We start from the raw sequence: 25,078 nt of genomic DNA on the forward strand, positions 1-25,078 counted from the left end.
ACTGCTGGTCAGACGAGGTTATTTGTGACGTTCCTCTCTTGTGAGGTTGTGCATTTCACTCACAACCTTTCTTTACATTTCCTTGACCACATCATCATTGAAGACATTCAGATGCATTTGGTCAGCTGTTGTGAGTGTAGGCATCAGATGGGAATCTGTGAGAGCAACTTTTAGAAACTTGCATTCACCAATGGATTGTGGACAATGCCACCATCGCCATATCAATAAAAGTTTAACGTGCGGGTCTGAGAAAGTGCAGACTGGCTTCCCAGATGTATGAAATCATTATCATATCATATCATATCATATCATATACATACAGCCGGAAACAGGCCTTTTCGGCCCACCAAGTCCGTGCCGCCCAGCGATCCCCGCACACTAACACTATCCTACACCCACTAGGGACAATGTTTACATTTACCCAGCCAATTAACCTACATACCTGTACGTCTTTGGAGTGTGGGAGGAAACCGAAGATCTCGGAGGAAACCCACGCAGGTCACGGGGAGAACGTACAAACTCCTTACAGTACAGCACCCGTAGTCTCCGGCGCTGCATTCGCTGTAAAGCAGCAACTCTACCGCTGCGCTACCGTGCCTACCATTGTCTTTGTCCTGCCCCTCCTCTCTTCCAGCTTTCTCCCCTGCCCCCCAATAATGTCTGAAAAAGGTCACAACCCAAAACATCATCTATCCACTTCAGCAATTGTTCAAGTCAAGGTTATCACAGGTTTAAGGCACTCCCTATAATTGGGTAGATTTAATTCCATCCCAATTGGTGATAGATTGACAAAAATATCCTCAGATTTACCACTAAAAGATGGAAAAAATGATATTGAGGCTGATGTTGAGACTAAGTGATGTATAATTTGGTTTGCAGTGAAAGATGAAATCAATGGCCATCAGAAACAAGAAACTAGGAGCAGGAATCATTCACTTGCCGTTCCAGAATGATGGCTGGATGGGGGGGGGGGGGATATTGGCTACACGGGGAGATTGTTTTCTCTGGAACACCAGAGATTGAGGGGAGACCTGATAGAAGTTTTTGTAAACCAGCAACTGGAATTCCTTGCTTTTATATGAAACCATTCCCCAGTGGAATCACAAAGAATCAGAGCACAATTATCAGATTAATCTAAATTAACCCAGCAATCATTTGATCTTTTTCTCCCAGCTAATCCCTGACACTTTTTAGTTCATCTTTTAATTGGGTTATGGAATGTGGATATTGCTGCCAAGGATGGTAGTTATTGCCCATCTTTAGTTATCCTTGAGAATGCTGGCTCTGAATCACTGCAGGTGAACATACTTTCATCAGCTCTGGGGTCTTGCCCCAATGGTAATGAAGGAGCTGTGAGATGTCCCCTCGTTAGGATAGCGTGTAGCAGAAGGAACTCGCAGGGGTTTGCAGAATTGCAGATGCAGATCTTCACCTAAATGACAGGTTTTGGAGGTAATGCCAAAGAAGTCTTGTTGAGATGGTGCAATGCATTTTGTAAATTATACATATAGCAGATGGACTGTGCCAGTGATGAAGGACATGGATGTTTGTGATGATGAATGAAACACCAATCAAGAGACTTGTTCCTTCTTGGTTGATGTCAGAGCTAGTCCTGCACTCATCCAGAGTATTCAATATTTACCAACCCCCAAAGCAAAAACCTGAATGAGCCAAGCAAATGTGTAGATCCAATGGCACATTCCTGAACATGAGAAATGGTCCGTGTTTCCCGTGCCATTCTGGCAATATAACTGTTCTCTGTATTTTGATAAACAATCTGTTCTCCAACAAAATTAAATAGTGCTGAGAATGGCAGAAAGAATCAAAGGGGAGTTGCTGGGCATATGACAGAAAATGTTGCTGAGGAATGGGAAAATATAGAATATCTACCCTAGGAACCAACATGGGCCACACATTAAATGGGCTTCTTCTGTGTGGTAATGATTAGACAAATCATTTGATTACATTTAGTTACTGTCAACAGGAGGCAGCCTTGTTGAGACATAAGATTGTGTGAGGAATGGAAAGGGTCGAAGGCGAGACACCAAATTGCAATGTTTATGTGTGAGGTGCTGCCGCAGAAGATGGCAATGACCATTTTCATTGAGATGGGGAGAGATTTCACACAGATACATTTGTGGACATGTTTATCCCCAGAGGGCATTTTTTAGATGTAGCTTAGTTTTTTAGTTTATCGATACAGCGCAGAAACGGGCCCTACGGCCCACCGAATCCGCGCCGACCAGCGATCCCTGCACACTTACACTATCTTACACCCACTAGGGACAATTTACCATTTTACCAAGCCAATTAACCTACATACATGTCTTTGGAATGTGGGAGGAAACCAAAGATTCCCGAAAAATCCCACGCAGGACATGGGGAGAATGTCCAAACTCCATATAGACAAGCACCCATATTCGGGATCAAATCTGGGTCTCTGGCACTGTAAGGCAGTATCTGTACTGCTGTGCCACCGTGCCTCGCTCAAGAAAACAGATCCCTGAAACTTCAACAGAGTGGACTGTACACTAACTGGGAGCTCCTCGGCTTTACTGTGTACAGAGGCCCCGCGTTCCCCAGGAAAAAAGTGGCTCCGTTGGCTCCATCGCACTGCCAGTCCCATTGATGTCTGAGACATTTTGTGCTCACAAGCTGCATAAACTGGCTTAAGTAAACCATAAAGATGTCAAAGATTTATGTGGGAAGATTACATTTCTTAAATACTAGTTCAGAAAGTGTCCCTGCAGGAGCATTCATGGTAAGATTAGAAATAACTATTTCTCCAATCTGTTTGTGATCTGTGAAACCCATTGCACACAAATTAGAAAAGGAAAATAAAAATTATAATTACAGAAGTGAGTCTTGGTATCTCCGTAGCTTTTCTCGTGCCATAGGATATTCCAAAGAGCTTTACAAATAATGGAGAGTATTGACTGGTGTGGAAAGCATTGCGGTCACTTTGCACACACCAGCTCCTACAAACGGTAACGTAATAATCTGATAATCTAGTGATAAAAACCAGGACTCTTCCCTTTTTCTTGAAATAATGCCGTTGGATCTTTTATCCACTTGACTGAGTACAGGATCTTTATCAATGTAGCACTGACCTGTACCACACGAAAGTCTTATTTTAAGATTTTTGTACTCAAGGCTCAAGAATGGGTTTTGAATTCACAACCTTCTGATTCAGATTAAAATTAGTCTATTTCACTACGTTATTAAAAATTACTCTTTCAATAAACCCAAGATAAACCAATAAATGAGTGCCAACTTTTCTCTCCATTACAGGGGAGGGAATTGCTCCTCAATAACACTGGTTTACCGTTAACCGTTGGTCTTAATGGGACAATGCTTCTTCAAAGCGTCTAACAAACCAGAGATTTCACCAGGTTGCATGTCCCATAGTACTGGATTCACAGGTGAAGAGTGCACCATGAAAGAGTTGTGGCCAAAAAACTGGGGTATGCTTGTTACACAGAAAGCAGTTGATATCACGCAATTTGCTACCAGACGTGATTCTGGTGGAATCAGAAGCAATTATGACTTTTAATATGCATTTAGACAGACAGTTAAATAGGTAAGGCATAGAAGTGTATCGTCCTAATGTGACCAAATTGTATGAGTGTACATGGGCAAAAAGATCAGTATGGACGTGGTGGGCTGAAGGGGCCATTTATGTGACTCGATGACTCAATATTAAATGTTAAAAACAGATTATCCAATTGTGAACACATTGCTGTTTGTAAAATGACTGTTGCATCTCTTACATCACTGAATACACGTTAAAAATAGTAAACTGGATGCAATTTATTTTAGAACAGAGTACTAAAGCATGAAACAGGTCCTTCGGCACAACTCGTCCATGTCACCCAAAATTCACCATCTATACGATTTTTATTTGTCCGTGTTTGTCCCATATCCCTTCAAACCTTTCCTCTCCATGTCCAAGCGTCTTTTAAATGCTGTTATAGTACCTGCCTCAAATATCTCCTCTACCCGCCACCCTCCAAGTGAAAATGTTGGCTCTCAGGATCTTATTAAATCTTTCCCGTCTCACCTTAAACCTATGTCCTCTGGTTCTTGATTCCCCTACTCCGGGTAAAAAAATTCTGAGAATTCACCCTCTCTATCACCTCATGATTTTATACAGCTTCATAAGATCACCCCTCGGTCTCCTGCGATCCAAGGAATGAAGTCCTAGCCTGCTCAACCATCCCCTATAGCTCAAGTCCTGGCAACATTCTCGAAAATCTTCTCTATGCTCTTTCCAGCTTAACGTCATCTTCCTTTTCTTAGGGTGACCAAAGCTGAACATCTCAAAAGGGACATGAGAAGTGGACAGGCTTGGATTATTTTCTCTGGAACGTCAGAGGTTGAGGGAGACTTGATAGAAGTATATAAAATGATGAGAGGCGTAGATAGGGTAGACAGTCAGAACCTTTTTCCCAGGGTGAAAATGTCCAACACTAGAGGGCTTAACTGTAAGACGAGAGGGGAAAATTTAACGGAGATGAGTGGCGCAAGTTTTTTTTAACGCAGAGTAGTAGTGGGGACATTGGGTCCGCGCCGCCCAGCGATCCCCGCACACTAACACTGTCCGACACCCACTAGGGACAATTTTTACATTTGCCCAGCCTGGGGTGGTGGTGGAGACAGATACGATAGTGGCATTTAAGAGGCTTTGAGATAGGTACATAGAAGTACGGGGAATAGAGGGATATGGATCCTGTACAGGCAGATGAGATCAGTTTAACTTGGTATCATGTTCAACACAAACATTGTGGTTCCTGTGCAGTACTGTTCTATGTTCTGAGTGCTACATAATTGCACATCTTTTTTCAAAGGCCAAACTGGCTAATTATACGTAAGAGAACAAAGAGAAATTCCATTCTCTCATCTTGAAAACTGTCGGAAAAGACTGACATCAGCGAGAATAGCCAGTTTAGTTTAACAGGTACAGCGTGGAAACAGGCCTTTCGGTCCACCGAGTCCATGCTGATCAATGATCACCTAGGCAACTAAAAGATTCAAGTGTGTAAGAAGGAACTGCAGATGCTGGTTTAAACCGAAGATAGACACAAAAAGCTGGAGTAACTCAGCAGGACAGGCAACATCTCTGGAGAGAAAGAATGGGTGACTTTTCGGGTCGAGACCCTTCTTCAGACTGATTAGGGATAAGGGAAATGTGAGATATAGACGCTGATGTGGAGCGACAAAGAACATTGAATGAAAGATATGCAAAAAAGTAACGTTGATAAAGGAAACAGGCCATTGTAAGCTGCTTGTAGGGTGAAAATGAGATGCTAGTGCAACTTGGGTGGGGGAGGGATAGAGAGAGAGGGAGACAATGCCGGGGCTACCTGAAGGAAGTGAGAGAAATCAATATTCATACCACTGGGCTGCAAGCTGCCCAAGCGAAATATGAGAAGCTGTTCCTCCAATTTGCGTTTAGCCTCATTCTGACAATGGAGGAGACCGAGGACAGAAAGGTCTGTGTAGGAACGGGAAGGAGAATTAAAGTGTTCAGCAACGGGGAGATCAGGTTAGTTCACGCGGGCTGAGCGAAGGTGTTCCGGGAAACAATCGTCCAGATTCAAGTGCTGGAGCACAACGGCAGCTGACCTTTGACATGCTGACCTTTGACATTCTGACCAACCATCCCTTGAAATTGTGGAGAACATTCACTATAATTATTTAAAAAATAAATCCATCGTAGAACAAAGCAAGTTTGCATCTCCATTTTAATGACCTTGACTCTTCTGTCGTGAAAATGTTATCGACTCTTCTCTCCCCACCCTCCCCAACCCACAGCCCTAAAGCAGGGCTACAGTTTAGCAAGAGAATGTATTCAGCTAAGCCGCTGACAAAAGAATCAGATAGGAGCTCATGGTTATGAACTCGTTTCCTGAGCGGTCTCACTTAACGAACAGCATACTGATCAGCAGTGTTTGACGTCAATCCTCTGCTCTCCAGCAGTTAAAGGATATATCACAGGGACTGCTTCACAATGAGAGGCACTCCTATCACCGATCAGTCAAGCTGCTTTCTCTCTCTTCCTCCCCCTCCCTGTACTTTTACCGTTAATCCCCTGATGAAGGGGGCTGAGCTGGTGGCTCCCTGGAATAACCTGAGCTAGGTTCCACCTCCAAATATGAAGATGTCCTCCAGATATAATTCCTTCCATCTTACAAACAGCGGCTCATCCGTCAAAAAATGGGGAAAAAGTGCAGAAACCCTGCCCCAAGCTCTCAACGAGAGATTCTCAGAATAATAGTTAAATCTCCGTTGCAGTCAAAAACCCCACTGGGCTAGTAAGCTGTTACTGCTGTGCAGGAAAAAGAAACTCACATTCTGACAGAGCCTTTCAGAACATGCCAAACACTCACAGCCAATTAAATATTTATTTTAAGATCTGGCGATTGTTGTAATGAAGGAAAAATGGCAGCTAATTTGAGCAGAGCAAGGTCCCACAACAGCAACAGACTGTCTTGTTTTATGCTGTTTGGATCAGAGGTGAGCATTGGCCCAGCATTATTTCTCTGCCCAGTTTCGAAATAGTGCCATGGATCTCTTAAGACTAATACTCGCGGTTTAATGGCTCATCGGAAAGGCACGGATCATTTTTCACACAGAGCGTGGAGGTGTTAAGGGAAGTATTAGGGGCACATAAAATTACAGCATTGAAAAGACATTTGGACAGGAACATGGAAAGGAAATCATCAGAGGGATATTGTCCAGGTGTCGGCAATTTCCAGAGGTTTGAGAATAATAATCTAATTTGACCTACAGTGTCACCCTAAGGGAGTGCTGCACTGTCCCATGTGTTGTCTTTTGGGAAAGATCCAAAATCAAGTCCCTGTCTCCCAGTTCAAGAAAAACACCACATGGCATCCTTTCAAAGAGGAGCAGGAATGTTATTCCTGGTGCCTTGGGGTCAATATTTATCCCTCAACTAACCTCACTCGCATGGAGAATCTGGTTGGAATTACCTTGCTTGTGGGACTTTGATGCCCTCAGAGTGCGTGTTTCCCATGTTAGCACAGTGGCAACACTTAATAGTACATCAACGCCTTGATGTGAGTCCTTTTACTCTCACTATCCTTGAGTACAGATGTTCATCATTAATCAACAGAATAATTTTATTTTCTTTAGACCCATCTCTTCAGACAAACATGTAGGAAGGAAATGCAGATGCTGGTTTAAACCAAAGATAGACACAAAATGCTGGAGTAACTGGACAGGCAGCATCTCTGGAGAGAAGGAATGGGTGATGTTTCGGGTCGAGACACTTCTCTACACACCTTCAACCGAACGTTTGTACATCCAGTTTTAGACAATAGGCAGAGTCTTTTCCCCAGGGTGGAAACGTCAAAAGTGAGAAGGCTTAGGTTTATGGTGGATGTGCAAGGCAAGTGATTTTACAGAGAGAGAGAGTGGTGGCTGCCTGGAACCGGCTGCCAGGTGGCAGTGAAGACAGACATGATTGTGATGTTTAAGTGGCCTTTAGATAGACACATATACAGCCACAGGATGTAGGAATGTGGATCAGGTGCAGGCAGATGGGGCTAGTTTAATTTGACACTATGATTGGCAGAGATATTGGGAGTTAGAGACCAGTTCCTGTGCTATTCTAACTATCATACAAGCCTAAGTACACAATTTTCTTTGATCATATTCCTGCATTAACTAATCCTAACCCTTGCTATGACCCCTACAGCTCCAGTCAAGAAATTAGAAACAAATTTTGGGGAAAACACATTAATTCTGCCTGCCAGCCAAACATTGCAACATTGCCTGTGTGTGTGTATCTCTGTGTTGGAGGATGCATGTGTGTAAGGAGGGGGGAGTGTGTGTATGGGAGCGGGAGTTTGTGCGTGAGTATGTGTGCGCGAAGGTGTGTTTGTTCTGTACGAGTGTGCACACACTTGTGCGTCTGTGTGAGGGGGGGGTGTGTGTGAGTGTGAGGGGGGTTGTGCCTGTGTGTGTGTGGGGGGTGTCGGGTGTGTGAGGGGGGGTGCAGGGTGTGTGAGGGGGGTGTGTGAGGAGGGGTGTCGGGTGTATGAGGGGGGTGTGTGAGGGGGGTGTAGGGTGTGTGAGGGGGTTGAATGTCTCTGTGAGGGGGGTGCATGTGTGTGTGAGGGGGGTGTAGGGTATGTGAGGGGGGCTATAGTGTGTGTGAGGGGGGGGTGAGGTGTGTGAGGGGGTGTAGGGTGTGTGGGGGGGTGTAGGGTGTGTGAGGGGGGTGTAAAGTGTGTGCGGGGGGTATAGAGTGTGTGAGGGGTGTGTGGGGTGTGTGAGGGGTGTGTGGGGTGTGTGAGGGGTGTGTGTGAGGGGTGTGTGTGAGGGGGTGTGGGGTGTGTGTGAGGGGGTGTGGGGTGTGTGAGGGGTGTGTGAAGGGTATGTGAGGGGGTGTTTCTGTGTGTGGCTGTGGGTGTTTGTGTGTGTGTGTGATTGGTGTGTGGGGTATGCAGGTGAGGGTGTGTTCTGTGCATGTGTGAGGGGGAGGTGTGGGTGAGTGGGTGTTGGGGCCATGTGCGTGTGTTCTGTGCATGTATGTATGTGGGTGTGTGTGTGGGTGTATGTGTGGGGGGGGGGGGGGGGTTAAAGCCAAAAAAGTGAATTTCCTTTAAATCAAGCTGCAGATCAAGACTGCACTCCCCTCCCGCCCCACCTCTAACAGCACCCCCTTATTCTTCGTTTTGTACAAGTGGTGGCCCAGCATTCAACATTCACAAACTATATGTTATCTTCAAGAGATTTAAATCATTCCAGATTATTTCTTCAGCTTTTAACATTTGGCCCCGGTGTTGAAATCAAAGGGAAATGATCTGGTTTTACAGCCCCTGGCCGTGGAAGGCCGCCCGTTTCGTGCTGTAAGTGGAGATGCTTTGAAGTGCTGAATCAAAGCACAATCCACATCAGTGACCTTTCACTGCGTAAAGGTCACAGGCTACGGTGTTGGTAAATGCCTTTCAACTGCCAAACTGGGCATGAGTGTGAGCTTCACAGTTTGACTGAGGAGAGATGCGAAGTACGTGATCAGAAAAGGGGGCCAAGGAGGAAATTCCTCTTGGGAAACAAAACACTGATTATGAGGCCACTTGGCCCATTGTCTCTGTGCCAGTTACTGGTACAACTCTCCAACTCGTCTACTCTCTGCAGATAGCCCTCTGTTTTATCCTTGGCAATATTTAACTTCAACCCATTTGAAAGCTCTTATTGAATTTACTTCTGCCATCTTCTCAGGCAGTGAACCCATTAGTCGTACCAAAAATAACACTTTTCTTCTTCTTTTGCCTTAAATCATTGGCCTTTGGTAACCAGTTTTGTAGCAGACATATGAAATGATTCAAGGATGTTATCACAGATTTTTTGCAACAGTGCAAGATTCCCTTTGACTCCTGGGAATCTCTGATTCACGAAGGTTTGTGGAGAATCACGTAGCTTCAGGAGTCTCTCACCTTAAACGTGCCCTCTACTTTTTGAATCCCCTTCCTTAGGAAAATAACTATGTATGTTCACCTTATTTATACGCATAATTTTATATACCTTTACATGGTCACCCCTCAGTCTCCCATGTTTTCTATTAGTTTTTAAATAGTTATGATAAAGGACAGAACTGATCTAAATTGGGGCATGGCAAATCTTAACGATATTCGAGAGAGTTTGCAAAAGTTGATTGGAACAGGTTGTTTGCAGGCAAATTAAAGTCCAGCAAGTGGGAGGGTTTTCAAAGTGAGTAGTCAAAGTTCAAGGTCTGCATGTTCCTGTTAGAGTGCGGGAGCAAGGCACCTTGTATGACAGGAGAAATTGAGGTTCTGGTCAGGAAAAAGAAGGGAGGCTAGAGTCAGACATCGGCAGCTGGGATCATATGTGCCCCTGTAGAGTGAAGGGGATTGAGGTGCATACTTAAGAAGGAAATCAGGAGGCCAAGAAGGTGGCATGAGTGCGCTCTGGCAGATAAGGTTAAGGAGAATCCAAAGAAATGTTATGCATATTAATGGAAAAATGGAAACTAAAGAGAGAATAAGGCACCTTAGAAACCAAAGTGATTGTCTATGAGTGGAGCCACAGGAAATTAGATCAATGAATATTTCTCATCAGTTTTTACTGTGGACAAACACATGACAACTGGAAACTTGGGAAAATTAATGGCAATGTCTTGAGATGTGCCTTATTACAGTCGAGGAGATGCTGGATGTCCTAAAACACATGAAGGTAGTAGATAAGTCTCAGAGGCTTGATCGGGTATATGCAAAAATACTGTGGAAAACTGGGGAAGAAATTGTGAGAGTCCTAGCAGAGATACATTCCCCTGGGAGCCCTGACTTGAGGGGTGATCTTATAGAAGTATCTGAAATCACGAGTGGCTTATTTAGCGTAAATGCAAAGTCTTTTTTCCTGGGGAGGGGAATCTAGAGGCCATAGGTTTATGATGAGAGGGAAAGATTTTTCATACCAAGGGTGGTGCGTATATGGAACGAGCTGCCAGAAGTAGTAGTTGAAGTCATTACAATAACGCCATTTAAAAGATATTTGGACAGGCACATGGATAGGAAAGGTTTAGAGAGATAAGGGCCAAATGCAGGCAAATCCAACTAGTTTAGCTGGAACATCTTGGTCAACATGGGTGAATTGGGCCACTTATGATTCTACGAACAAGAGGGAAGATCAATCTGCACAGAAAGGCAGAGACTGATCAGGGATAATAAATATGATGTTGCTGGTGGGAAACCCTTCCAACTAATTTCATTTGAGTTTTTTGAAGATATAACATATATATCTGAGGGCACTGCACTTGATTTAGTCGATATGGACCAGCAAAACGTTTAACAAGGACCCATCTGGAAGGCTGATCCAATTCATTGGAGCACAAGGAATCCAAGGCAAATGGATCCAAAATTGGTTTAGTAATAGGAAAGGGTTGCATTTGTGATTTGAAGTTCTGACCAGAGGTGTACCCCGGTGTTGGTGTCTTGCTATTTATCACATCCATTAAAGATTTGTAGAATGAATGTAGTCAGAATGATTACTAAATCTGTTGATGACACAAAAGATCAGTGGTGGATAATGAGGAGAATAATCTCTGGCAACAGAAAGGTGCTGATCAGATGCCAAATTGGACAAATGGCAGATGGAGTTTAATCCTACTAAATGCAAAGTGCTTTATTTTGGGAGGTCAAATAAAATTAGGATATGCACATCGGATGGTCAGGCCTATGGAAATATTGAGGGACAGAAATACCTTATGTACAAATCCAAGGATTCCTGAAGGTGGCGGAATACGTAGACAGGATGGTAAAGGTAACTAGTGATGTGCTGGACCCATTACTGTGTGTGGTTTATATCAATGATTTGGATGAGAATGCAGAAAGCATAATCAATATGCTTGCAGATGACACTAAAGTGGGTGGTATTGTAAAAAATATAGCAGAACCTTGATCAGTTGGGCAAATGGGCGGAGGAATGGTTAATGGAGTTTAATGCAGATTACTGCGAGGTGCTGCATTTTGGGAAGTCAAACCAGGACCTTCAAAGTGATTGGCAGGACCCTGGGGAATGTTGTAGAGCAGAGGGATCTGGGAATGCAGGTACATAGTTCCTTGAAAGTGGGGTAGATAGAGTGGTGAAGAAGGCTTTTGGTACATTGGCCTTTATCATTCAGGGTATTGAGTATAATAGTTGGGATGTTATGTTACAGTTGTACAAGATGATAGTGAGGCTGCATTTTGAGTATTGTGTTCAGTTTTGGTCATCCTGATATAGGAAGGAAGTTGTAAAGCTGGCAAGAGTGCAGAGAAGATTTACGAGGATGTTGCCAGGACTCAATTAGATAAATCTGGGATTTTTAAGGAGTTTGTCTCTGCAATGAATATCATGACTTTATTAGATGTCTAGCAAATCTGGATCACCCATGTTCAGCAGGGAACGAAATCTGCTTTCATCATTCTATCCAGCCTACATGTAACTCCATCAACTGAGCAACAGGGTTAATTTGGAAACAGTTCAGCAAGCCCCACTCTTTCAACAGCAATTAAGGATGGACAATAAATATCTGCCTTGCCAACAATGGCCAGATCCTGTGAGCAAATATTTAAAAAATTGCATTGAATGTAATGTGTGTGGGAGGGAAGTGGGGCCAGGGGTGTCTCAGTTGAACACACTCTCTGAAAATAAATGTCATAATGGAATATTCTTTAGATCCTTCCTGCATGGTCAGAGTCTCAATTTCAAAGCACGCTACACTCAAAACAGCTTCGATGAGAATGCAACAATTGTCCAACACTTTGTATACAGTGCATTTGCAGAAAAGATCTGGTCGCAGAGGATACAAGGATCCTTATTGAGTTTTGTTCCAGGCATCTAGTTGGGTGGCACTGGAGAGGAGCTGTTAGAGCTGCTGCCTCACAGTCTCAGATAACTGGGTTTAATCCTAACCTCGGGTCCTATCTGTGTGTTCACATGTTCTCCCTGCGACCGTATGGGTTTTCTCCGGATGCTCCACATCCCAAAGACAGGTGGTTTTATAGGTTAATTGGCCTCTGTAAATTGCTCCTAGTGTGTAGGGAGTGGATAACATAGAACTAGTGTGAAGGGATGATGGATGGTTGGTATAGACTCGGTAGGAATCTCTAAACTAAACATCTAGTAACAGAGACTCTCTGATCTCTGGGCTGATGTCAGTGATGTGTAATCAGACCAATGTCAAAGTGCTGCTGGACGATCAGTATTTCAGTGTAAGATGCACTTTGGGCTGCCAGACATGTTTGTCTCTAGTACAGCGAGATGGCCGGGGGAAATACTGGCGACGGGCTTACTCCAGGTGGAAGCAGTGCTTGGTGAGGAACACGCTAATGCTCAGTGCAGCCAACGCCAAGGCTCCGCGGAGATGGACTGCAGTGTAAACTCCTGCTGCCACGGGACACTGAGGGGCGGGGTCCTGAATAACAGCCCCTCCCACACTTGTTTAAAGAGGCTACGGGTGGTGTTGTGCATAGAATGGACAATACGTGAAGACAATCAATGCACATACTGGACCACAATGGGGAAGCGTAAAGGAACATATTTTTATGATTAAAGTCCATTTTTGGCAGACACTCTCTGGGTATGCACGTACCTGCAATTTTAATGTTCATGCTGCTGTCTAACAGCAAGTTCTCGGCCTTCAGGTCCCGATGCACGATCTTGCGGTTGTGGCAATACTCCACTGCTGACAGAATCTGCCAGAACTTGCGCCTGGCCTCCAGCTCATTCAGCCGCCCATGGTTCGCCAAATAATCTGCAATTCAAAGAAGGAAAACTATAATGCAATTCCATAAAAAAAAGCAGGGAAATCTAGATTGTTGGACTCGGTTTACTGGTCTAGGCACTGGGCTACTGAAACGGATGGTTCACTGTGCCTCGGTACACATGCCAATATACTAAACTAAACAGAGGAAGACAGGGAGTAAATGAGGCTTTTGTTGATATGCAAAAGGTGAGTGAGATTATCAACGTGTTCCATACACGCACTCCAAAGATAACATGAGGTGAGGATAAACGACGGCTGGTGCTCTCAAACATCTTAAATGCAAACATTCCGTTGACTGGTGTGCACGCAGCAAAAGCTTTTCCTCAGTGTACCTCAGTGACACGTGACAATAACCTAAACTAAACTTCGTCCAGAAAGAGAGTCAGGTGCAGAAAGAGAAATTGAAAAAGTGGAAGAGTGAGAGTGAAAGAAAAAATCAGGATAAGAGAAAGAGTAAAAACTAATGGACGAGAGATGGGGAATAAGAAATAGAAATGGAGAAAGGAGAGGAACAGATGTGTAGAAGGGGGTTGCCCTTCCACAGGTAACACACTTGTAAACATCGTGAATCGTGGAAAAGATGCAAAACAGATTTGATGCTTTGATATCCAAATAGAGTGTGAGGTTTTGTGTCGAGTAGTTCTAATAATTAACACTTGAGAAAATAAAAATCTCATTGACATGATAATTATTTCTAAATATTTAGCAGTTGCATACCACATTCTAGAATTATCTTTCAGATTCCAGAAACACTCTACTGAATGCTGTTAAAATGGTTGCAGGGAAATACAAACTCTCCAAATACATCTGCTGTTGAGAATGGAGCATTTGCTCTGCAGAAATCTGGAGGAGGAATGTCTGAGTAACCCCAGTACCCCTAGGGTATTCCCATGGAAGTCAAGGACAGGACAGGTGCCCTGCTTATTTCAGGGAGAATGTCAGGGTTCAAATTCTGCTAGTGGAAAAGGTCCGGAAGTGAACCATAATGAGGAAACAAAGAAATGATTAACAAATAAATCCACCCCCCCCCCCCCCTGTCCATCAGCCCAACAATCTCTAACTGATCGGTGATGGATAATCCCCTCTCTGTGACCTACGAGGAGGACCAGAGAATGAAGAAATGCAGGAGAGCAATCAAACACTGTGTACTGACTCACAGAAAGGAGCCATCCCATTCGTTCCACTTTGCCCTCTCTGCCACCCCACATATTTCTCTTGGTTGAATTACTCTTTATGCCACAATTGTTAATACCTCTGCTAAACTCCACGTCACCTATCCAAATCACGAGAGAATAATCTCGGAAGTTATTGCAATGTAGAGGAGGGGACAGATGGGGAGAGTGTGGGTAAGAGAGAAAAAAAGAGTAAGAGGAAGGAAGTAATAAGAGAAATGCGAGGAAAAAAAAAGAAACAGAGGGAAAGTGAGACAGAAATTATGAATGAAAAGGGAAAGTGAGAAAAAACGAGAGAGAGAGAAAAAAACGAGAGAGAGAGAGAAAAAACGAGAGAGAGAGAAAAAACGAGAGAGAGAGAAAAAACGAGAGAGAGAAAAAACGAGAGAGAAAAAACGAGAGAAAAAACGAGAGAGAGAGAAAAAACGAGAGAGAGAAAAAACGAGAGAGAGAGAAAAAACGAGAGAGAGAGAGAGAGAGAGAGAAAACGAGAGAGAGAGAAAACGAGAGAGAGAGAAATAAAGCGAGAAAGAGAGAGAGAGAGAAATAAAGCGAGATAGAGAGAGAGAGAGAGAAAAAAGAGAGAGGGTGGAAGAGAAAGAGAGAGTGAGAGAAAAAAATAAAGAGAGAAAGAGAAAGAAAGAAACTTTTGAGGAGTTTCACCTTCTAGATAATCTACTGGTAGTGGGACAAATGAAACTCTGCCAGTCAGCTCCCCAGCTCCATGACTCTGGCTCAGAATGGTCAGAGAACACGAGGGTAAAGCAACAAAACAGTAATGCGGTGACCATTGTGAGGCACCTCTGCTTTCAGGGTCTCAACATGCGGCCTGGTTAATTGCAGTGAAGAGTCATTACTCATTCCACACACAGCTGGGTGACATTAATGCAAGCAGGATATTCCTGAGTACAACACCCAGCATTCCTCAGGCCAGACTAAAGATCAACAATGAGGAATAAATGGTACAAAATCATTTGTCGGAAAGATTTAAAATCAATCCTTCCTCCTGTATGTTACACAGCAGCAATTTACAGTGAAAGGTTTATCAGATAGACTAAGAAATGAACAAATGCACAAACATGAAATCATTTCACTATGGCCTTGAAACGACACAGCAAACATTTAGCATGTGCGCAGTTAATGCGCTCATGTGCAAATCCTTTATCTCCCTACTTTACCAAGCATTAATGTGCTTATTTTAAATGGATAAGCACTTACATAAAACAGAGCAAGGACGTGCACGGAACTCCCTGATTCGTCAAATGAAATGAACTTTCATAGTGTCACCACCTCTGGATGTACCCAAGTGGTGGTGGGCTGTTCATGTGATACTTTCAAAGGTTTCTAATACAGGGAATGAGGTAGTCAATATGCTTACAGCAAGCGTCCACAAATAAACAATGTCATAATGACCAGGTTTGATATTGATTTACAAATACTTTTGGTTAGAACAAGAGGATTAATTCATCAAAAAAAAATCAGAAAACTGCAGATGCTGGAAATCTGAAATAAAAACAACAAAATACTCAAAAGGTCAGGTAGAATCTGAGGAAAGAGGAAGATTCAATGTTTCATGTCCGAAACCCTTCATCAGCTGGGCCTCCCTCGTGAAACATGCTGCCTGACCCGTGGAGTGTTTCCAGCATTTAACTGTTTTAAAATTAACTGCTCCTCTGAATCATGACATGGTTTTGCTTATAATGGACAAAAGGAACCTCATTTGATCATTTACATTGAAGAAATAAATAGGATAGACAAAAGGGAGCCAGAGGATGTTGTTTACCTGGATTTTCAGAAAGCCTTTGATAAGGTGCGGCCTAAATGAGGCCTTTGATAAGGCTGCTAAAGAAGATGAGAGCATATGGTATTAGAGGGAAGATACGAGCATGCATAGAAGATTGACTGCATGGCAGAAAGCAAAGTGTGTGAATAAAGGGGCTTTTACTGGTTGGCTGCCAGTGACTAGTGGTATTCCACAGGGGTCGGTGCTGGGGCCACTACTGTTCACGTTGTATATCAATGATTTTGATGAGTGAATTGGAGGCTTTGTGGCCAGTTTTGCGGAAGATAAATTGAGGGGCAGGTAGTGTAGAGAAAGCAGGGACTTTGCAGAAGGACGGACAGATTGGGAGAGTGGGCAAAGAAGTGGCAGATGAAATACAGTGTGGAGTCACACAGTTTGGTGGTAGGAATAAAGGTGTTGACTATTTTCTAAATGGGGAGAGGATTCAGAAATCAGAGGTGCAAAGGGACTTGGGAGTGCTGATGCATTGATATTTACAACTAGGCAACCATTTCTGTCTACATTTCAAAAAGGAATTCAATGCACTTAAAAGAACGTTGGGAAGTTCTGTGGATGCGAGAGTTGTTAAACAAATGGCAGTTTATTTTATCGAACTGACACATGCTGGAGGCACGGATTGCATAAAATGCCAGATGAGTTAAAAAGCAGCTTACAGTTGTTTGAGCTGCATTAACACCAGTTTAAAAGGGTCCAGAAAAACAAACACATACAAGGATTGTTGTTTTTATCATCATTAACACCTCATCCGTTGGTTTCATTTTACGGTATAATATTTTCTTCTTTTCTCAAATGCAATGAGCAAATCCGCAGGAATATCCTCTCCAGGCCCACGTCCCCAGCATTGAGCTTCTGTTTACACTCAGTGGGTTCCAATGCCATTGTGCTCATGTCTGACACCAGATTCGCAAGCAGGAAGTTTACATTATACACCTTCCCAGCAAGAGTTTACCTGATGACCTTTTTGGTCCCATTTGAATTTAATCTGCTTAGGTTCTTTGTTATTTATGCAAAGAAAATTTCCCCGTGGTCTCGGCACTAACTGCTCACTCGGTATAAACTGTGACAGAGAAAGGTGTTCACGAGGTTGCTGAGATGCAGGTGGTTTAGCTTGTGCTTTTGCCTCAGCTCCCCTACTGCCAAGACCCCTGTCAAAGTTTAGTTTAATTTAGAGATACAGTGCAGAAACCGGCCCTTCAGCCCGAGTCCATGCCGACCAGTGATCCGCATACACTAGCACTATTCAGCACACTAGGGACACTAGGGACACTTTTAACCGAGGCCAATTAACCTACAAACCTGTACGTCTTTGAAGTGTGAGAGAAAACCCACACGGAGAACATACAAACTCTGTACTCTACTTCCTCAGAAGCCTTGTTTGACTCCACCGACGCAATGATCAATACCACTCTTTGCACGAGAAATCTTTCCCCACATCCCTCTGCATTTTTACTGGGCACTTCAGTACCATGGTCCTTGAAATTCTTCATTTAAATCTGGCATGATTAGTATACCTCAGACAATTCCTCCTCCTTCATATGGGTGTTTTACAGACCACAGATCATTCATGAGGGGATATTGGAAGACAGGGAAATTGCAACAGAAATTCGACACTGGGATAACTTTGGGGAGAGTGAGTTGACACACCATGCCTTTTGTATGAGATGCAAGATTGTATGAAAAAATATTATTACCACTGCCCATGAAGTAGAGAGCAATGTGCTGGAGTAGCTCAGTGGGACAGACAGCATCCCTGGATGCTCTGGATGTCCAGAGATGCTGCCTGTCCCGCTGTTATTCCAGCATTTTGTGTCTATCTTCGATGTAAACCAGCATCTGCTGCTCCCTGCACAAGTAGAGCGCAATGTCAGATTTAATTGATTGCTACCCCTCTATATTAGAATGTGGTTTCAATTTCAGATATATCTTCACAAAGTAATAATGATTTCTTTTAAAAAAAAGATTAATTAAGGTAGATTATATTTGGGGAACTCTGTAAATATGAATTGATCCAAACCTCTGCTGGCCAGGTCTGAACTCACACCAGAACCTGCTCAGCTCAACTCCTGAGCTTCCTGACCTACACTGGGGATTAATGTGTCATCTTGATTTATTATTCCATGGTGTCCTACAGAATTTAGCAGAACGGAACCAAGCCAAAACTGGATTAGCCTTGAGGATACCTTGCTAGAAAGATAAAGCGCTTGATGCAATAAAAATATCCTAGATCCTAACGCTTGCCTGCACCAATTGAACAGTTTTATCCCAGAAAGCATGGAGACATTTTACAGGAAGGAAAGAAGATCAACTCACAGTGTGTGCTCCTGTGCATTGGACATGCATGTCAAGTGTGAGTAGCACTCAACTCGGTCATGAATCAACAAATTAGAATAATTTGCCTGTGGCTTGGTCTCAGCGTGGGGAATACGTAGCAGAAAACAGATTATCAGCTTGAAAATAATATATATTCTTTTATTTCTTTATTCGTCTCACACCGGGGAAATTTACAATACATCGCGGGGAAACTGGAAAATTGCAAGTGTTGTAACACTTCCCTTCCACATTACTGATTCTGAAAGCAATCCTTCATTCCATTCCCGACTTAATCCCTGTAACTCATTCTCAGTGACATGCTCATCAATTCCCCTAATTAACCAAGAACCATCTACACAGGGTAAGTTGCAGTGACCAATTAATATACCAACTTGCATATGGGATGTAGGGGTACAGCAGGGTGCACAGGGAAAACCATGCAGGAGAACATGCAAACTCCACACAGACAGCAATGGAGTTCACGATCGAAACCAGGTCTCTGTGGCTGTGATGCAGAGTATCTAGACAACATTCAGGCATGAGGTGTACAACATCATGAGGGGAATAGTGATGGGTGAATGCACAGAATCTTTTGCCCAGAGCAGTGGAATCAAAAACCAGAGGCATAGGCTTAAGGTGAAAGGGGAAAGATTTAAAAATGAGATGGTCCGTGCTGTATGACTCCATAACTAGCTGCTGTTATATCACTATGTCACACTAAATAAACAGTACTTTAGTAAATGGCAAAATCCGTAAGTCAACATCTGCAGCCAACATCGAGGACACAACATTAGACAACCAGTGTTACACAGGACACAAATGTCAATACAATGGTGCTGAAATAAATCTTATTTTTAAAAGTCAGATTGTTTCAGAACTCAGCCCGTTTGATGTGGAATCTGTAGATGTTCAATGTCACATCCATGCTTCACAACAGGTTTGAAAACTGAGATGGTTGCTGATTTATAATTGTGTCTTTTGTCAATTTACTTTGATTTCCATCATTTTAATCAGAGAGATTCTCATTTAAAATGTGATCTGGCTCCTTGGGATGCAAATATATGTGCAATGAAATGCCTCGTTAGCTCCTAAAGAGATGAAGTGTGCTTGATAGCTATTTTGATTGTGCAATTTCAAAAGACCATAGATGTATGGGGTGAAATCTGTCCAACTCCCCACTGAACTGAAGATATATTTATTGTAAATTGGAAGAATTCCTCTTGAATGTAGGAAAGTAATAAAATGACAGCTTTAATGGCCTTTGCCCCTCTCGCTGGAAAGCTTTTGTCTGATGTTGCCATCAACAGGTGAGAACTAAAAGCTTGTTAGCTGCTATCTGAAGTAGAAAATTTTCGAAGCAGTGCTGATGACGCACACAAGCTGTCAACGCTGCAGTGTGATTGCCTTCTCATGGCCAGGGGGCTGGTCTGTGGCAGATGGAACCATTTACACCCTGCTGGCTGCATAACACAACTTTAGAGAACTGCAGGAAGCCAGTGCTCTGCAGTGTCACCATGGTGGAAGATTTAAAGTAATAGCCATCCACATTTAGTCTGAAAATGGAACAAAATTCAAGGCAGATTGCTCTACATTATGTATATTTCTACATGTACACAGAGGTGCGCATGTGTTATGTCAGTTGGGATAAAAGCGGAATACATTTGTGTTCTTTGTGTGATGTGTTACAGTTAAAACTCTAACAGCAGCTTTTATTTAGAGAGGAGCCTCACACGGCATTGTTAAGCTACAAATTGATGCTGAACTGCATTAGTTTGTCAGAGGCTTGGTCAGAAAGAAAAGATTTTAACAAACATCTTAAAATGAGAAGCGAAGACGGAAAGAATTCTAGAATTTGTGAGCTTGACACCCAAAGGCCCAGCCATAAATACCGTGATTAAATTTAGGGATGAGGAAAATTAAAGATCAGATATTTCATCAGACTTTAGGGCGAGAGGACATAATATTGACAAGATTGAGTTTGTAAATAAGGGTGAGAAATAAATTAAAAATGAAGAGGTATTTCATCAGGAACCAGGTAGCAAAGAGCAAGGCATGAAAATGCATGTTAGAACACGGACAAATTACGTCAGCTGTAATGTTAACAAAGACGTGGATGAAGGTATCAACGCCAGATGATCTGAGGCATAGCAGTAGAAACAAAGAACTGCAGTTGTTGGTTAATACACAAAAGGAACGGTGCTGGAGTAACTCGTGGGTATTGGCAACATGTCTGGAGAATATTGATAGGTAACATCTCGGGTCGAGATGCTACCTGACCTGCTGAGTTACTCTAGTACTTTATGCCCTTCTGAGGCGAAAGAGCTTAGGTTTTTCAGAGGTGGTATTAACTATATCAGGAAACGACAGGCTAAGCTTTAAAAACACAGCAAAGACAATGCGTTGATCAGAGGCAGCAACATTTCCTGCTCGATAACCATCAGCACAGGAACACCTCAAGGCTGTGTGCTCAGTTCCCTGCTCTACTCAGTGTATACCTATGTCTGTGTAGCTGGACAACAGTTCCAACTTCATCTTTTAATTCACAGACAACACCACCAATTCCAAAGACGTACAGGTATGTAGGTTAATAGGTTAATTGGCTGGGTAAATGTAAAAATTGTCCCTAGTGGGTGTAGGACAGTGTTAATGTACGGGGATCGCTGGGCGGCACGGACTTGGTGGGCCGAAAAGGCCTGTTTCTGGCTGTATATATATGATATGATATGATATGATGATATTGCTGTTGATAACGAGTCAGAGTCTAGGAGGGAGATCAATTGACCGACCGAATGGTGCCAGAACAACAAACTTGCCTGGACCCAGCGATGAATACTCTCCTGAACTTCTGTAGGTGTACGGTAGAGAACATGTTGACCAGTTGCATTATGGCCTGGTTTGGCAAATCAAACAGCCAAGAATGAAGAAGGTAGCAAAAAGTGGTGAACACTGCTCAGTCCATCATAGCTGCTGACCTTCCCACCATGGAAATAATCTACAGAGACTGCTGCCTTAAAAAGGCAGCCAGCATCATCAGTAACCCACACCCCGGCCATGCTCTCATTTCACCTCCTGCCATTGGGAAGAAGATACAGCAGCCTGAAACCAGTAGCATCCAGGTCCAAGAACGGCTTCTTCCCAATAACCATCAGGTTATTAAATACTACAACCTCCAACCAAGCTCGGAACTACATAGACTTGGGGCATTGCTTTCGTCTTTGCATTAATATTGTTTTTTTTAATATACTGCACTTTCTTGTTCATTATGCTGTTTACAGAGTACTATGTTTACCTGTTGTGCATCTGTAATGCTGCTGCAAGTAAGAATTTCATTGTTCTGCTTTGGGACATTTGACAATAAAACACTCTTGATTCTGACAATTGAAATGCCATCCACGTGAAGGGTGAAAGTGGAAAGGACACTTCATCGGTTTATTACTCTCCTACCCTCCAATCTTCTCTCTTTATCTCTAAACTCAACTAAATTGAACTCTATTCACTGCTGAAGCGACAACGAAAAAATTACAAAAAAGAGAAGCGTTAAATGAAAAGTGTAAAATTCGACTGGAAGAAGGACACCTCATCTTCTGTTTGGGTAGCCTACATCCCAAACAGTTTGAACATTGAATGCCCTAATTTCATGTAAAATGCCCTCCTTCCATGCATCCATTTCTTTCTGCTCCCCATGCCTCCGTTACTCAGTTCCTTCCCCCCTTCTCCACCTCTGCTCATCACCCACGCCTCCCTACTCCAAGATCCCCCTGTTTCCCCCCCTCCCCTCCTCCATTCCCATTTTTCTACAATCCCTGCCTCTGGTAATACATTTCACTTCCCACCCTCCTTTCTTATCAGATTCCACCATTTGCATCCTCTTATCTTACCCATTATCACCTCCAGCAGAGGTCACTATCTCCACCTTTCTCTGCCCCACTGGTCTCATCTGCCAATCAACCAGCCTTACCTGGATCCACCTATCATTAGCAGCTCTTATCCACTCCTTCCCCTCACCTCTCTCTACCAGTTATCTCCCCTTTGCTCCATGTCTGAAGAAGGGTCTTGACCTGAAATGTTGTCTGGCCATTTCCCTCCATTGACCTGCTGAGTTCCTCCAGCGGTTTGTTTTTCGCTCAGGTTCCAGTTTGTGTTTTTATTCAAGATTCCAGCATCTGCACTATTGTATCTCATATAAAAACTGCCGTGTGGTCTCTCGACTTCCCTTTCTGAACTCAACGACTATTTCCTTGGTTTTGTTGATGTTGAGTGAAAGGTTATTATTGTGGCATCACTCAACCACGTGTCCTATCTCTCTCCTGTATGCTGACTCATCACCATCCATGATTCAGCCAACAACAGTTGTGTCATCAGCATACTTATAGATGGCATTGAAGCTGTGTTTAGCCACACAGTCATGGTTGTAAAGAGAGTAGAGTAGTAGACTAAGCACGCAGCCCTGAGGAGCCCCTGTGCTGATGGTCACTGAGGAGCAGATGTGGAGTCAATTAGCACAGCCTCCCTGCCAGAATGTACTTGATTTTGGCAGCAATGTTTGAGGAAAGCTCAGCGCAAAGGTAAAATGTAGAGTAACAGAGGTGGACTTGCATTTGAATAACTAGCTTGTGCATCCTTGTCAGTTCAATGATCAATGGAGGACATCTCAGCCACAAGAGATGCAGAAAATGATGAGAAAGTGGAACGGATATTAATTCTGCGGTCTCTGTGGGCTTCAAAGGAATTCCTTAACACAGTGCCCAAATAATTGCACTGAAAAATTATTCCTCCTTTCAGATGCAGCTAGTTTATAGTAATTTATGCAGAATATCCCCGAGTACAACATAATTCAGTACTAATGGCATAAAAGGGAAATTAACACAGGTGGATATGAAATGAGGACAGAGGCACATAAACATCACCATGGAGCGAAATTAAACCCTCGTGATATTTAGCAAGCTAGCGTGAAAGTTCTCATGAACATAAGGCCACCATATTCAAAACTGGGAAACAATGTAACAACTGGCTTCATATTATGCTATTGACATGATACTGTCCCAAAACACCAAGCTGGAAGGATGGACTTTGAGCAGAAATCAACAGCGTTTAGGAAAAATAGAGAAAACATACAGGAGAGATTTTCGAAAGTAGTGAGGCAAGGGGTTTATGAAAGGAGTTCCAGAGAACAATGCTACAATTGGTCGATAGTGGTGAAGGTAGAGAAAGGTGCCGGCATTCAGGCATTAACTCAGAATCACAATATGACTAGGTAGGATGTGTGCCTGAGATGGCAGTCAGAATAGCACTGAATGGAGAGTCTGGAAAATGAAGAGAAGGACTAGCTGACACATCGAGAGCCAATCCCATTAACAACTAAGATAGTGCAGGTCAGAAACTGAAGGGACTACGAAAGGGGACACCTAGGCATGGACACACAATGAGAGCCAGGAAACATCATAGCACTCAGAGCCAAAGTGAAGGGCTCATGTGTGGAGAGAGGGGTCAGAGCGGGACACGAAAGAAATATGTAACATGTTGGAATACCACCCAGCCTTTCACAGACACAGGAAGGATATTCGCCTTGAAACCACTGATCGCAGATTGACGAGGATGGCTTTTATTTCACTTGTTTATAGAATGTGGACATCATTGGCAAGGTTGCCATTCGTCACACATCCCTAATGCCAAGGCCAAAAGGAGTGGTTGCGTGGAGTAGGCATGTTCTCCCACGACTATAAACAATTAAGTAATGATCTAATTGGGATAAAGGGATGGGATAAATAGAGAGAGAGAAAAGGTTTTTCCTCCAAGGGAGGAGTCCAGAAAGGGGGCACAAGTCACGGGTGAAATCAGAAACGAGTTCCAAAACAGTCACGGTTGATACCAGAAAGCACTTCTTCATGTGGCAGATTCTGAAGATCTGATTCACTGCTGTGCTAAATATCAGCTACTGCCAGCAGCCAACTGAAAACAGATTGAATAGACTCAGGCGTGTAAAGACATGGAGCCATATCTAAGTGAAAGGTAGAAAGGGATTGAGGGGCGCTGGATAAAGACAGAGATGGTCCACAAGTTAAAGATGTGAATTGGAGTAAGGCCAACTTTGATAGTATTAAACATGAACGAGCAAAGTTGATTGGAGTAGGGTTTTTTGCAGACAAAGGGTCCTCCAGAAAAAGAAAGTAAGAGATAGCTCTGGCTGTTAAGATTATGGAGAATCCAAAATATATTATGTACATTAAGGGTAACAGGGTAACTAGAGAGAGAATAGGACCCCTCAGAAGCCAAAGCAGTCATCTACGTTAGTAGTCACAGATATGAGCAATGAGTTTTAGCAGCATGGTGCTCTAAATCACTCGTAGCATCAACATTAGGTCCAATGCATCTCACTGGAATAAAACCATGTCAACTGACTTCAATGTTTCCTCCTCGTATTGCTGAAGATGGGAAAGAAAAGCTTCCTGTACTTAGAAAACTGTCATCCAGCAACAGCTGGTGTGGGTTCAAGGACAT

The 25,078-nt window shown here is 43.2% G+C and overlaps 1 protein-coding gene across 1 annotated transcript in view; it reads right to left on the reverse strand.

Annotated features, from left to right (window-relative positions):
* sik2a (salt-inducible kinase 2a) overlaps positions 1-25,078 on the reverse strand; it is a 103,262-nt gene that overhangs the window by 26,805 nt on the left and 51,379 nt on the right. The window contains exon 4 of the mRNA XM_078426985.1: positions 13,121-13,282. Within this exon, the coding sequence (XP_078283111.1) occupies positions 13,121-13,282 (162 nt within the window). The remainder of the gene's footprint in view (positions 1-13,120; positions 13,283-25,078) is intronic.

Source organism: Rhinoraja longicauda, chromosome 32 (assembly GCF_053455715.1).
Source record: "Rhinoraja longicauda isolate Sanriku21f chromosome 32, sRhiLon1.1, whole genome shotgun sequence".
NCBI classification, from domain to species: Eukaryota; Metazoa; Chordata; class Chondrichthyes; order Rajiformes; family Arhynchobatidae; genus Rhinoraja; species Rhinoraja longicauda.